The following is a 16,413-nucleotide window of genomic DNA, read 5'->3' as shown; positions in this document are numbered from 1 at the left end:
TGACCCAGCTACTCTCCCTAGATGAAAGGATCAACGTTGGTCTATTGAAAAAATATCTACAAACATTTCTTCCTTATTTTATGTTTTCATCGAGTTATGATAAGATTTCTATGACAATATTCTTGAAGCCATGCAAGAAGAGATATGCGTAATATGAAAAAAAAAATCTCTTGCATTTTAATTGGCTTTAACTTATATATTCTGATAAAATAATTTTAACACAATTAGTGTAATATGATAACCTATTGTAGTTGCTAAGTTCTGTGGCTTATTTTCTAGATAACTAGTTCCATTATGTTGAACAACTACCTACAATTATCTTTTAGGTAATATGATACTGCAAAAACTCTTTTATATCGTTAGTATATGGAAATTAAACTCGTATAAGATAAATCTCTTGCATTTTTAGGTCACAACTGTAATGCAGGAAGAGGAAACATGGCCACTAAACCTAATCGAATTAAAATATGTGGTGGCAAAATATGATGAAGACATAGAAAACTAATATGATCGAAGTATATGGAAGCAAATTAAAGTTCAGCATTAATATTACTATATAGTATTACAAAGATCAAAGAGGTGTTAATGTACATGAAATCCTACATCAAACTCTCCATATCTAATCTAAGGGACCTATTTTCTTCATCAGTTAATCTCAGTTTACTTATACCCTCCCCGTATTTGTAGATCACTGAAATAAAAGCTAGTACTAAAACATTTTAAAAAAACTAAGAAAAGGAAAATTACAACAGATGAGTTTCTAACTTCACTGATCCTTTCACAAGACTTGAATCTTGAAAATGACTTGTTTGTCCACTGCTTCCCAAATTCCAATATCATGAGACACCAAATTATTTTCATCTCCATTTTCCTCAGTTGCAACATTCAAATCTAATACTGAAGGAACACTTTCATCTCCATTTTCTTGATCTTTTTCCTTAACATTGTGATCATCAGCACATTTCTTTAGAGGAGAACAAGCTCTAGAAACTGAACTAAAACTCTCAGAACTGAAAATGACAATAGCATCTTTAAATGACACTAAATCACCATCAGCAAGTGTAAAACTTCCATTTTCTATAGCTTTCTTGATACCCTTTTGACAAAATGAATCAACTTGCTCAATATCTTCCATTAAGAAAACTCTGCTTGGATTTTCTTGAATTGCTTCTACAAATCTCTCAAGATAACTCTTCCCATGTTCATTTCTTGATCTTTTGTTACTAACTTCTTCAGTTGAATCAGCTCTTGTAATTGATGAAAAACTGCTTAGTCCAATGGATATAAAGCTATCTTCTGAACCAAAAACAATTTTTGCCAATTCCTTTGAAATTTTCTCTTTTCCTTCAGAATCAGCACCTAAAAAAAATAGCCAAGATTCTTCCTTTTTGGACCTACATTCAAGAATTGTACTAACTATCTCAGGAATTATGTCTTTTTGCCATGGGACTTTCTTTTCCAATGCCTTGCAAAGAATCTTCATGTTGTCTGAATTAAGCTCATTGAATCTATCAATATTTTCCATATATTCACTTGCTTCACTAGAGGAAGCTGAATTAGGACTTGAATTGGGATTAGATACAAGCTCTGGCTTGGTTTCAGCCTCATTTTCAGATGTGAAGAATTGATGTTCTTTTGGTGATTGATTTGATTCAAAAATCACAGGCCAATTCAAGAGGCTTTTATGCAACTTGCTGGAGCTTTTCATGTGATGGTCATTTGAAGAGGATATTGAATTAGATGAACAAGGAGATGGTGAAGACAGTGGACTAATAAAGCCTTTCTCAAGAAAATGAGGCTGTTGTTTATGGACAGAACTGCAAATAGAGTTCCACTTCTTGCAGAGATTAACCATGTTCATTTCAGATTCCTGTTAAACAAGCAGAACCAAGAAAGAATTTAGTTTTTTGTTTTAAAGAGTTTAACTTCTATCCACTGACAGGTCTATCCCCAGACAGTATAAAAGAAATTTTAAACTATCCCCAGACAGTATAAAAGAAATTTTAAACTATCAGGTCACTAAAAGATAACTTCATGTAACCGTTCATTAAAAGGAGGATTAATAAGTCGGGAAAATAGACATATTATCTACTACAAGTTAAAATATATATAAAAAACAATGTATATAAGTTAAATTCTTTCTTTAATAATAACTAGTGTATATTAAACTTTTCATACATGCTTAATTAATATTAGGATTAATGGGATATGAATAAATACCTGATCATTGTTAGCTTGTCTGTGTTCTTCCTTGTACTTTTGGAGCCAAGAAGGCAAACTTGAGCTGGAATAAGTGGTAGTAGACTCAGTTTTAACTTGTATGCTTGAGATGGTTTTAGCTTCTCTATTGAAATTGGCTAAACAATCAGCACAACAATTCAGTTTCTTCTCAACTCCAACTCTACCAAGTGACCAGCTTGAACCATCCATTGTTGCATTGCTTCTCAAGTGACTATACAAATCACTGAAAAAATCAAAACAAGAAAGTGTAAAGAGAGAGAAAATAAATATCCTTCTTTGCTATCTTTATTCATTCGGAAAGGAAGTGCTGGCATAACTAGTAAAGTTCAAGCCGTGGAAACAGCCTCTTACAGAAATGCAGGGTACAAGTTTGTATACAATAGACCCATGTGGTCCGCCCCTGTACATAACGGGAGCTTAATGCACCGGGCTACTCTTTTTTTTTTTTTTTTAAATTCTTTTGGAAGAAATAATGCAAAAATGGTAAGTTTTGAGAAAGTACCTCTCAAGGTTGAGACTAAGAGCCAAACTTCCAACAGGAATAGTAAGAGGATAAAGATCCCAAAGTGTCTGTAAAGAAGGATGTCCACTTTTACATTTTATGTAAGTCTGAAAACTAGCAACTCCAATAATCCATAGCCTTCCATTTTCCCCTATTGCACCACTCAACAATCTACTAAGTTCCATTATCATATGCTCCACAGGAGAATAGTAGCTCATATTCCTTTGTTGTTCACCATATTTTGTCCAAAACTCAGACACCCACCTAAGATCACCTAAATACAAAACAACCCCTCTATTCATATAGTTTTTCACTAAAGTCCTTAGCTCTCTAAGTTTGATCTCAAACTCTTCTCTTGAAATATTTCTTAAAGTAAAAAGTGGGACACTTATAAACTGCACATGTTTCATATCTCCTGAAACTTCTCCTTTATCAAACTTATCTATAACTCCTCTAACAACTCCCTCAGCTGTAGCTAAACACTCTCCAATTATAACTACATTTTTCCTTTTCATTATTGTTTCCACAACACTCATCACATCATCATTCTTTACTTGATATCCTGTTTTAGCAAGTGACAAATTTAGGACACTAGCCGATGATGTTATTTGAGACATGTTGGTGTTTCCTAGGACTAGTACTGGTTTTGTGGTAATTTCCTTAGAGCAAATCTCCAAACTAGAAACAGCTTGTTCTACATTATTTTTCACTTGTGGACTAGAAAAACCAGCTTCCCTCATAACTCTACTAATACTTGGATCATCAAGAATTGAAATAACAAGCTGTTCTATTTCAACTTTAAGGGCTAAAATGGGCTGTTGTTGATTCTCTATCGATCCGCGACGTTGATGAGCTTGAGCCCTTTTGAAAGCAGCAACTAAGGCATTAGAAAGAGAAGGGAGATGAGAATGAGGACCTAAAATGGGAGATGAAACTGAGGTAGGAAGTCTATTGAGTGCAACATTGAAGCAAAGTTCAAGTGCTTTGCATTGGAGTGGATGAGAATGGGATTGAAGACAAGCTCTTTTGAGAAGACCAGAAGAAGAAGAAAGCATAGCACTTGCTACATGAAGAGGAGTAACTTGTGCATGTCCTCTTCTTCTAGCTAAGCTTACAGCTTGTTTTACTATACTTGCTGATTCAGGAGTCAATGACTGTTGAAAAGTATAACCACCTGTCCTCATGCCGCTCAACTGTCAATTTATGATGAATCCTCACAATACAGAAAACTGTAATCTTGCAAACTAGAAGGATATTTTGAAGAAAAAAATCAAAGATGAAGAAGTGGAGATTTTGGATTCTTGGATTTCATTAGGGTGGCAAGAGTTATTTTTGGTTATGCCTCAATGCCGCTAAACTGTCAATTTATGATATATCCTTACAGTACAGAAAACTGTAATCTTGAAAACTAGTAGGGTATTTTGAAGAAGAAATCAAAGATAGAGAAGTGGATATTTTGGATTCTTGGATTTAGAGTGGTAAGAAGAACAAGTTTTGTTTTTGGTTATGTGTGTTATGTAGTAAGGGAAGAAGTGAAGGGAATTAATAGGAGTTAAAAAGGAAGAGGCGTTGTTCTTTTCTTGTAGTTGTTGGTTTAGTATTGAGAAAGTGGAAAGCATGTGAGGCAAAGCTAAATTGTCTCTCTCTTCTTTTCGGCTATCATATAAAGGGATAAAGGCATCAGATGGGATAATTGGAAGTTGGACTGGTTATCTTTTCTAGAAAAGAATTAACTAGATACTGCCATCAAAACAATAAGAATGATAAAGATTGATTCAAATTAATTTAGGTTACTACACTTCTTTTATGAAATTAAAACATGTGGGCTTTATCTTTCATATATTTGTATTAAGGGCAACTTTATTAGACATGAAGAGTTAATTTGTCATAAAATATTGGAAACGTATTTAAGGGTGCGGTCTAACTGTCATTGAAGTAGATCAAAACTATGACTAAACGGGATTCAAACTTCGTACTTAGACAAAATAATAGTATCTAATAAGATAATTTATGTATGCAAGCTGGCACGAATCCAATCGTCATAAAAGAATGTACAATTAGGAACAACAATTTACTATACATTTTACAGCTTGTTTGGGTGGTTGTTACATATTGTATTGTACTATATTGTTACTTTAAGTACAATATATTTTGATTTTTACTTAAATTTTATTGTATATAAGTTCATATTATGTTACAACGAAAAGTGTCACTTTATGGAATGACGATTTGGTATGGTCGCGTCGTTACCTTATTTTTTTTCTCTCGTCTTGTCCTTCCATATTATTAAATAATCATATTTTATCTTTTATCTTACCTTTTTATATAATAATTTTACTTTGTACTTTACTTTTTTTATTTTTATAATATTACAAATTTATTTTTTATATTGTTGACGATGAAAAATAATATAATTTATCCAAATATTATATACATCAAAATGATACTTTATGATACAATACATATTATACTATAAATTACATATGTTAATAACAACCATCGAAACAAGATGTTAATAAGTGTGATATGAGTAGTAGGTTTCTGAATCAGAACTTTGGCAAAAAGAGAAAAGGTAGAAAAAGAGAAAGGGTGAGAGAGAGCTGAAAAGAGAAATGAGGACTGCCTGTCGGTTTGAAGGAATTGGGAACTGTGTTTTTTGTGGTTCAAGCTTCCTACTTACTACTATGTACTCATCTCTTTCTCTTAAAGACTCTCAAAGTGTAAGGAATAAAGCTTTCTTTGGATGATTAGTTGCAAAAAGTATTCTTTAAAAAGATGATGATTGGGATTTTGTATGATGTAAAATTAATTTTTTTTTTTTTATTTTACATGGAATTTGTGAAAAGAAGATCATTATTTGCTTGACAGAAAACTTAACGAACTTCGATGAAAATCTCTTTACATCTCTCATATAATTAGAAGTAACTTTACTTCATTCCTATTACTTCGTCCGTTTCAATTTACATGACACATTTCGTTTATTGAAAGTAAAATAGAATAAAATTTGACCAACATTATATTTTAAAAGTTATTTTTCTATCATATAGACATGAGAAAAATTACAATTTATAGTAGTTTTCGTATAATTTTTAAATATTTAAATTTTAATGCTAAAATGTTGAATTGAATTAATACAATTTAGCTTCAAAGTTTAATTAAATTGACGTTTGATAAGTAAAATGTGTCATCTAAATTGAAACAGAGGAAGTACTATATTTTTCTTCCAATTTTTTTTGGTTTATATCTTCATAAGATTTTCTAATTATGTATTTAATTGTTCTTGTTGAATAAAGTTATCACAACGGTCCTACATAAAGCTCTTAACCCTCCCCTCCCCCAGACAAAACAAAACCGTCAAACAGAAGAAAAGGGTTCAAATATGAATACTCTATGTTTTTTGCATTGTGTGTATCGATGCAACATAGACTCTCGGTAATGGACTTGGAGGTCAAGAGAATAAGGAAGAAGAGAGTGATGTACAGTCAGCCGAAGTTTAAGTGGGGAGCCTTCACTAAGGCAAATGCACAAGAGTTGAGGGAAAAGTTGTTGACTATAGAGGTTTGGAGGAGTAATGGGGACGCGAGTTGTATATGGACCACGACATCGAACTGCATTAGGGAAGCTGATAGAGAGGTGTTAGGCGTATCGAAGGGTTATTCGGGAGGCCACAAAGGGAATTGGTGGTGGAATGAGGAGGTCCAAGGAAAAATGAAAGCTAAGAAAACGACATATCTGAAGCTAGTGGGATGCACTGATGAGGAGGAGCAGAGGACGTGTAGGGAGCATTATAAGTTGGCAAGGAAAGAGGCAAAATTGGCAGTCACGGTGGCTAATACTGCAACTTTTGAGCGATTGTATGATGATCTTGGGAGCAAATGAGGCAACAGAAAGTTGTACAAGATAGCCAAGATCAGGGAGAGGAAGGCTCGGGACCTGGATCAAATGCAGTGAATCAAAGACGAAGACGATAGGGTTCTGGTGGAAGTGGCAGGTATTAAGCGTAGATGACAGGAGTACTTCCATAGACTCCTGAACGAGGAAGAGGTCAGGAAGATTGTAATTGGAGAGTTGGAAAACTCAGAGAGTCAGAGTGATTTTGAGTTTTGCAGGCATATTAGGAGCAGAGAGGTTGTGGGAGCAATACGGAAGATGAGCAGGGGTGAGGAAACTGGGCCTGACAAGATCTCAGTAGAATTTTGGAAGGAAGCAGAGCGGGCAGGCTTGGAATAGCTTACTGGGTTGTTTAATGTCATTTTCAGTGGGAAGAAGATGCCCGAGGAGTGATGGTGGAGTTTGATGATCCTGTGTACAAGAACAAATATGATATTCAGGACTGCAACAACTATAGGGGTATCAAGTTGTTGAGTCATACTAAGAAAATTTGGGATAGGGTGGTTGAGAGGAGGATGCGACGTAGTGTTACTATTTTCGAGAACCAGTTTGGGTTTATTCCAGGAAGGTCTACTATAGAAGCCATTCACCTTGTGAGGAGATTGGTGGAGCAATATGGGGAAAGGAAGAAGAACTTGCATATGGAATTCATAGACCTGGAGAAGGCTTATGATAAAGTCTCGAGAGAGGTCATGTGGAGATGTATGGAGGCTAGCGGTGTCCTAGTGGCATATATTAGGGTGGTTAAGGACATGTACGAGGGAGCGAAGACTCGGGTGAGGATTGCGAGAGGAGATAGGTTGTCCATTACGGGTCTGAGGAAGGATTGGGGCAAACCTAAGAAGTATTGGAGAGAGGTAGTTAGGCATGACATGTCATTGTTCCAGCTTATCGACGATATGACCCTCTGTAGAAATACGTGGAGGTCGAGGATCAGGGTTGAAGGTTGACAGTTAGTAGTGTGTTCCTCCTAGGCTTACCAGAGTACTAGGACTATTTTGTGTTATTTTATGCATGATTCTTTACTATTACATGTTGTGTCATTCGTGCACGTTAATTACCTTAATGTATTATTGTTACTATTGTTTACTACTTGTTAGCTTTATCTCCATTTTGCCTTGAGCCGAGGGTCTATCGAAAATAACCTCCCTGTTTTTATAAGGTAGGGGTAAGGTCTGCGTACACACTACCCTCGCCAGACCTCATTTATGGGAATACACTGAATTCGTTGTTGTTGTTATGTTTTCTGCATTATAAAGTTAATTTGATTTAAAACATGTAGCTCAGTGTAAATATATTATCATTAAGTTAATTTGATTTACAACAACATGCAGCTCTGCTATGTTAAGTTTGATATGGTAATTTGATAAAGTGATAACTCATCAACCCACCGTGGACGCGGACACAATAATAGTGCATTCCGTACTTCCCATTCTGGGCTTGTTATTGGGCTACCAGAGGGAGCTGCTCAGATGATCATTACCCCTCCCTCCCCCCCCCCCCCCACACCTACAACCCTAGGATGGGAGGGGAATAAAATAAAATAAAAAATTATTAAATACATAACTTAAACTCATAAATAAATGATCGGAAATATATATAAAACAAAAAAGGTGGGAGAGAGGGTTCTCAGCCCATCACACCTCTGGACGCGGACACAATAGTGGTGCATTCCGTACCTCTCATTTTGGGCTTGTTATTGGGCTACTAAGTCGAAGATAACTCAAATTGTCTTGGACAAAACATACAGTTTTGCTATGACTTTGGGTTTGTGAAATATTGAAATGGGTTACTTGATAAATGGGCTCCAAATTCAAAGGGAGATTTGCACAAATAGGGTCTTTCTTAACCTCATTTAAGAAAAATAGAAAAGTAGATTCACAGTTACTCCCTCCTGTCTATAATAACTGATATTTTGGTTATTTTGGTCTAAAATATATGTCATTCTACATAATCAAGAAGGAATTAATTTTATTTTTCCAAAAGTTATTTTTATTTTCATATCCTAATGTGTCAATGTAACAATTAATTAAGGGTAATAATTTAGTGAATACATCTTTTTTTTGCTGGGAGTTCATAGTTTTTAAGAAGTGTGTCAAATATTAAAAAGTCACTTCCTATGAACCGGAGGGAGTATCGTTATGTAGCAAATACTAATGGGTCGCTAGAATTTGGCCGCGAATCCTGATAGATTTCAAGTTGATGGGAAAATTTGCTTGTCAGAAGTCCTCACGAATCACTATAATTTGGCCGCAAATTCTGGCAGATAGCCAAAATTTGGCCACAAAATTCCGATGGATCTACATAACTTACCGTATAAAAATTCCACCAACTTCAAATGACTCCAAATTTGATATCCAACATTCTAATACAAATCCTAACAATTTCAATGACAATAGTCAACCTAAACTTCTAAAAATCAAGAGACCTATTTTGTCTTCTTCAACAAAAATTTTGTTCAAGCTCAAGCCAAGTGACAAGTTAATAAATATCAATAGTATATTGTAACGACCCGAATTTTCATTTTAAGAATTTGCGTCTCGTTCAACGGCTTAAGACTCCAAGAAGCTTGTAATACATTATGACCCACATGTATGGTCAAGATTGGTTTTCGTAAGATTCAGAGTTAAATTTAAAGAAAAATCAAAATCTTATTTTTGAAGCTCAACTGGAAAGAGTTGACCGGAGAGTTGACTTTTGAGCAAACGACCTCAAATTAAAATTTTAATGATGTCAATAGCTTCGTATGGTAATTTCGGACTTAGACGTGTGTCCGAAATTGGATTTGGAAGTCCATAGGACAATTCGGCGCGTTTTGGCGAAGTAAGAAAGTTGACGTGTTCTAATTATATTATTTTATATGTGGAAGATGTCTATTACTATGATGGATACCAATTGGATATGATAGCAAGTGTATGAGGTATACTACAAGATATATGGGGTCTAAGGAAAGTCCCAAGTCTAAGCCAAGTTGGAAAATTCCATAATAGACTAAAGTTGTAAATGAGTACGCACAAGACTTAACTTTGGACGAGCATATCTACATATATATGAGGGGTTATGTGAAGCAGAACCTATCCAATTAAAGCTATGTGAGTCTACTTTCCAACGCATCAAACTGTTATCATTTGGAGAAGTATACAGAAAATTATGACCATTTTACTGGACATGTATCATATGCGCGGCCAGGTGCATGGCCTGAGCGCGACCGCGCATATTCAGAAGTTTCTGCCTCGTGAGCGCGGCCTTATCATGGCCTTAGCACGGGCGCGCTAGTAGCAGACCTCTAAATACACCTAAGGACGGGAAATGAGAGGATTTAAGTCATTTTCCAAGACTAAGGCATCCTCTCCATCACCCATTCCGTCAAGGCTCCAATTACACACCTAAGGTGAGTTTTTAAGTGTGTTTTTATGATGATTTCACTTCTCAATCACTAGTTACAACATGGTTTTGATTGGATTTCATAAGATTTCTTCAAAATCTCAAGAATACCCCAAAGTTGTCTTTCAAGATTTGGTCTACAAGAGGTAATCTTTCACCCTTAGACTTACATATATGGAGTTATTATGGAATTATCAGTATGAATCAAGTATTGGAACTTATGGTATGGTGATTGGAAGCCATAAATTCCCAATTTAAATACATGATCATGGTAAGGATTTAAAGGTGATTATTTGATGGAATTTTGTTGGTTGGGTGTGAATGGTTGATCACACATGTGATGTTAGGAGTATAAATTGTTAAAGAATAATGGTGGGATGAATTGTTGGTAAATTGTAGTAGTTGGATGTACTAATTCTACGGTTAAGAGATGTAGTCAAATGTGCACACATAGTGTTTGATGAAATGCCTAAATGAGGTAAACCCACGAATATCCTCCTAATTATTGTTCACTTTTTTATGATTCTAAATAGATTGAGGTTTCTAGAATTTCCGGAAACATTATAGTAAGATAAGAAAAGCTCAAGAAAGATTGGAGCTGTCCGGAGGTCGTTTCGTGCAAGAATGCTATTTAGGAATATCGGACTAACTCCGTTAAGGTAAGTATCTTGCCTAACCTTGTGTGGGGGACTACCCCTTAGGATTTGAGTCCTCTATGCTAATTGTAGTCCATGCACGCGAGGTGACGAGCGTGTGCTCGGTCTTATTTGTGGGAGAATTGCCCTTTAAGATTCTTAGATCCTTATGTTCATTATGTGAGAAATATTCAGTTATGATTGAGTTACCTAATTGCATAATTTACCTTTATATGCTCCATACAATGTTATTAGCCTTCCTCTAATTCTTACCTATTACTTGGCCTTATTTGCCTTAATTGAAGTAACTGTTCTCCTTATTGTTTTGTTATCACTTAATTGGAAATTCCTCTATGACCTCATGTATATATGCTATGTGTCCAATTTGTTGTAGTTGTCGGTGTAGTTATCACGTGCTTTACATGCCTTGTTGTTTCGTTAAGGTTATTGCACTTCGTGGTTTCTCCGTGATTCTCTTATTGCTATGTAATCATACTCTTGGTGGTGAATTTCCTTGTGATTGGATTATTGGATTGTTGTTGATTCCCTTGCCGGGATGTATTGTTTTCATTGTTTGGGTGAGGAAGAGTGTAAAGCACGAAGGGTAATGTCGTGTATGATATTGTGAGGAAGAGTGTAAAACATGAAGTGTGATGCCATGCATGATATGTGTGAGAGAGTGTACAGCACGAAGGGTGATGCTGTGCCGCACGATGTACCATTCCGTTCCGATTCTATTGATTTTTATGGCGAGGAAGAGTGTAAAGCATGAAGGGTGATGCCGTGCATGGTGAGAACGAGAGTAAAAGTACGAAGGGTGATGCTGTGCACTTTCTGTTTGCTGTGTTATTTGTTATTAACAATTCAAGTGTATTAACTGTTTAGATCCCTTTATTGTTGTGATCCTTTGTGTTGTAATCCATACTGTTTTCAATACTTCACCGTATTTACATAAAGCTTTCAATACTTAAATTTTCAACAATTGTTATACCTCTAATTCAATTAGTTTCTCAATTAAACCTCCTTAAAACGTCTAAAATCGTATTTTTACTTAAAATGGAATTTCTATTATGTTTTGATTTATTTATTTCTCGTGTTAAAGGTAATGATTTCTAAAAAATAACTTCATCTTTTCTTGTTGATTTCCTAATTGGGTTGGAAGTTGTACTCTACTTTATATTAAATAAATGAAGCTCCTTGAACATTCTTAATTGTATTGGGTTATGGACCCTATGAACTGAGTAACATGAGAATGTTGTTGCGCAATGTGAGACAGAAACATGTGGGCACCAGGTGCCGGGAAATATGATGATTTTATTTAATGGCACGTGAGTTGCCCGTGAGGTTGCGATAGAAATATGGGCACGAGATGCCGTGAAAATATGAAAGTGGGCTGAGACCTATATTATTTATGATTATGAAATGAGGCGTCACAAGGTGACCTTTACTCGAAAGAAATATATTTGAAAGATGTTTATTTGAAGGAAATATATTCAAAACATATTTATTGGAAAGTATTATATCTTAGAGATTATTACTTGAAGGATTTATAGGCGAAAGACTTATATTTGAAGGACTTGACTAATTGATTACACTTGTATTCATTATTCGTTGAGCAATATTTATGGTGTTCTTGTTGCCCTGCTATTTATATCACTGGTTGAATAATGTTGCCATCGTTGTTAATTGCTTCCTATTATTTTTGTATGCTATATTGCACAGGTTATTAGACTAGTGAGTGTCTTGAATGTACCTCGTCACTACTCCACCGAGGTTAGTCTTGATACTTGCTGGGAACCGCCGTGGTGTGCTCATACTACTCTTCTGTACATTTTTTTTGTACAGATCTAGGTAATTGATCGTTAGTGGTTGTACGCAATGTTACGGCGGAGACTCAAGGTAAACCTGTTGCAGCGTTCGCAGGCCTCGGAGTCACCTTCAATTGTGCTTATATCCATATGTTCCTTTGTTTCGGAATAGTGATGTATTTATTTTGTATAACTACTCCTAGAAAGGCTTATGACTTGTACTACCGGTTTTGGGAATTGTAATTTGTTCAGAGTAATTTAATTTAAAGTTGGTAAATACCCATATTATTACAGTAAATGTTAGGCTTACCTAGTTTAGAGACTAGGTGCCATCACGACTTCTTTGGAGGGATTTTGAGGCGTGACAAGTTGCTATCAGAGCTCTAGGTTGATAGGTGCTACAAGTCATAAGCGAGTTTAGTAGAGTCATGCGGATCGGTATGGAGACGTCTGTACTTATCTTCGAGAGGCTACAAAACTATTAGGATAACCTCACTTCTTTCATTCCTTATCGTGCGGCATTTATTCAACTTGAAGCATATAACTTATGTTGTTTTACATCCCCTCATGTTTGAAATTGCGCACTCGATAATAACTATGCGCCAACGGTTAGTGGTTCTACAAAGGGGTTGTAAGGGAGCCAGGATTGCTCAATCATTGTTACCACGTGTTGCCAAGATTGAAGATGCGGAAGTATTGAGAGATCACCCAGTGAATCATGTAGGGGTGCAATGGGCCTTGTCGTTTGATTGACTTATATGATCTGTGGAGTTTAACATTGTGGATTATCAGATGTTGTGACCTATGGCTTTGTGCCAAGTGAGGGGAGTCCACTATCAACGATCAAATTGCGGGGTCATATGTTATACCAATTTTGGCCTGAGATGTATTTATGTGGTATTGAAAGGTTTTCCAAACTTGTATATGATCAAGAGCTGAGATTTAAATGGGATGATGGTGAGAGTTGAGATATTCTTGCGTCCTTAATAATTCTACATTTCAGTATTAGCGGGGTAATGGAAACATATTCAGTATACTGGTAGTGCTTAAGTTAATCACAACACTCGCATGGGGCAGTCATCTTTTAATGTACCAGTGGCATGGAATTTCCAGTAATGGTTATTTAAGTTATCCGGTACGGACTCAGTATGAGCAGTCGAACTGCAGATGGGTTGTTATGAATATGGTGATACTAGGAACATCCTGAGAAATATTCCTAGACTTGGGAGAAATCTGTTCCATCAGAGCACACGTGTCACGTACTCCATTATAGTTACTACTCTACTTACACTACCAATTAGGGGTGGAGGAAAAGCGGGTAGATGGCACCTAAGAGGTGGAGGCCCGACCCATTGATATATTTGCTATGATATAGCTGAGGTTGCTACACTAGATGGAGTCGTTACAAGTACGAACTCGAGTTATCATAAAGGAACAATTTCCTTAACTTGATTCGGTTATGAGTATCGAGGCAAGTCTTCCTAATATGCTCTACTCATGAGTGAGCTTCGTAATCTTAAATTTACTTATGTGAAGACTCCTGTTGGAAGATTATATGGAGATAGCTATGTCTATCATTATGTGTTAGTCACTAAAAATAGTTGTGATGTGGGTTTTGATGTGATTTCAGGAAAATTGATTTAAATTGCGAATTTTATTCCCTATCGGTGTGAAGGTTCATTATATGTTGTGATTTTATTTGATGAAATTTATTTAGAAGAAAAAGAAAGGAAATGAAAAATTTCAGTTGGCACAATGTGCATATTACTTGTGGTACGGAGTTGAGGACGAGATCCTCGTATTTTTATATGATGTGAGGTATTTAAACCAGCTACAAATTGCGGTGGATGTCATATAAGGACGAGTTCCTTGTGGTGAAAAATTTATGTGTTTAAATTCCCCCTTGTGAAATTAAAAATTTATGCTATAGTACTTATAGGGAGTCATGCCAATGAGGCTTATTTGAAAATTCTTGTATTAATATCTCTGTGCATAATTTTCCAATTTATATTGTAACTATTGAGTTGTTTCCCACAAGATAAGTGCCCAGGTGGAGTTAAATGTGACTCATTAATTCAGGTAATTAATTATGAGGTCTCGATGCCTCGTTCTTAGAAAATGGAGGTTTAAAACGAGGTTTTTGTTGGCATGAGATTAATTGGTGATTTGTAATCGATTATGAACAACTATTAAGACCAGAGAAGTGGTTATGGTCATACATATGATGCGTTTCATGTCGAGATATCATTATGATAATACCGTGCTTGTAATGTAGAGATTAGTGTTATTGATATATACATTCTGGTGCTTTGTTGGGTTGTGGATGTGTTGTTAGGAGTTGTTTTGGTGTTACTTTGACAGGTAGATAGGCCCAATTATAGGGGAGACTCTGCCGAAATTTCTGAAAAATTTGAGAGTTAGAAAAATTTGGGACATTGAGATGTGTGAAGAAAAAGAAAAGTTACATTATGTGTTTGAGAGCGGACTCTACTTCTTATTTGAGGGTGAATGACCCTAAGTGTGGGAGGATGTAACAACCGTTAAGCAATATTAAAAAGTTTATGAGGGTGTAGGCACGAGTTGCTATAGCCAGGTAAGACTAAGATCGTGTGATGATGTGAAAATCAGACCTTTTCGAAAATGTTCGGAGTGTAAGAAATTTGATCTTAAAGTTTACAAATATGGGTAAGAGAAATAGCCGCAATTGAAATGGTATTGTCGAACTTATTTCGAATGTGGTAATGTGGGATCAACCACGAGTATATGTGTAAAAGTAGAAACATCAATTTGGTAACCTCAGAATAATCTTAGCACGTTCGAGGACGAACGTTTGTTTAAGAGGTGGAGAATGTAACGATCTGAATTTTCATTTTAAGAATTTGCATCTCGTTCAACGGCTTAAGACCCCGAGAAGCTTTGTAATACATTATGACCCGCATGTATGGTCAAGTTTGGTTTTCGTAAGATTCAGAGTTAAATTTAAAGAAAAATCAAAATCTTATTTTTGAAGCTCAAATGGAAAGAGTTGACCAGAGAGTTGACTTTTGAGCAAACAACCCCAAATTGGAATTTTAATGATGTCAATAGCTTCGTATGGTGATTTTGAACTTAGACATGTGTCCGAAATTGGATTTGGAAGTCCATAGGACAATTCGACGCGGAGTTGACGTGTTCTAATTATATTATATTATATGTGGAAGAGGTCTATTAATATGATGGATACCAATTGGATATGATAGCAAGTGTACGAGGTGGACTACAAGATATATGGGGTATAAGGAAAGTCCTAAGTCTAAGCCAAGTTGGATAATTCCATAATAGACTAAAGTTGTAAATGAGTACGCACAAGACCTCACTTTGGATAAGCATATGTACATATATATGAGGAGTTGTTGAAGCAGCCAATCAAATTAAAGCTCTCTGAATCTAGTTTCCAACGCATCAAACCGTTTGTCGTTTGGAGGTGTATACAGAAAGTTATGACTATTTTACCGGACATGTATCATACGCACGGCCAGGTGCGCGGCCTGAGCGCGACCGCGCATATTCAGAAGTTTCTGCCTCGTAAGCGCGGCCTTAGCGCGGGCGCGCTAGTAGCAGACCTATAAATACACCTAAGGACGGGAAATGAGAGGATTTATGTCATTTTCCAAGACTAGGGCATCTTCTCCATCACCCATTCCGTCAAGGCTCCAATTACACACCTAAGGTGAGTTTTTAAGTGTGTTTTTATGGTGATTTCACTTCTCAATCAATAGTTACAACATGGTTTTGATTGGATTTCATAAGATTTCTTCAAAATCTCAAGAGCACCCCAAAGTTGTCTTTCAAGATTTGGTCTACAAGAGGTAATCTTTCACCCTTAGACTTACATATATGGAGTTATTATGAAATTATGAGTATGAATCAAGTATTGGAACTTATGGTATGGTGATTGGAAGCCATAAATTCC

General features: G+C 35.9%; 2 protein-coding genes across 2 annotated transcripts; one reads left to right on the top strand and one right to left on the bottom strand.

The window, feature by feature from the left end:
• Positions 1–520: 520 nt before the first annotated feature.
• LOC107765087 (protein SMAX1-LIKE 3) lies at positions 521–4,265 on the bottom strand. Its single transcript, XM_016583694.2, has 3 exons — positions 2,744–4,265; positions 2,221–2,464; positions 521–1,870 (listed from the first exon to the last, which is right to left on the bottom strand). Exons 1-3 carry the CDS (start codon positions 3,925–3,927, stop codon positions 779–781), a joined length of 2,520 nt encoding a protein of 839 aa, XP_016439180.1. The 5' UTR covers positions 3,928–4,265; the 3' UTR covers positions 521–778.
• A 1,913-nt stretch (positions 4,266–6,178) lies between these two features.
• Positions 6,179–6,622, top strand: LOC142165774 (uncharacterized). Its single transcript, XM_075224146.1, has one exon. The coding sequence runs from the start codon at positions 6,179–6,181 to the stop codon at positions 6,620–6,622; it is 444 nt and encodes a 147-aa protein (XP_075080247.1).
• Positions 6,623–16,413: the final 9,791 nt, after the last annotated feature.

This window comes from Nicotiana tabacum, chromosome 11, assembly GCF_000715075.1.
Source record: "Nicotiana tabacum cultivar K326 chromosome 11, ASM71507v2, whole genome shotgun sequence".
Taxonomy (NCBI): Eukaryota; Viridiplantae; Streptophyta; class Magnoliopsida; order Solanales; family Solanaceae; genus Nicotiana; species Nicotiana tabacum.
Note: the sequence above shows the minus strand (reverse complement) of the source record. Positions and strands in the feature narration are given on the sequence as shown.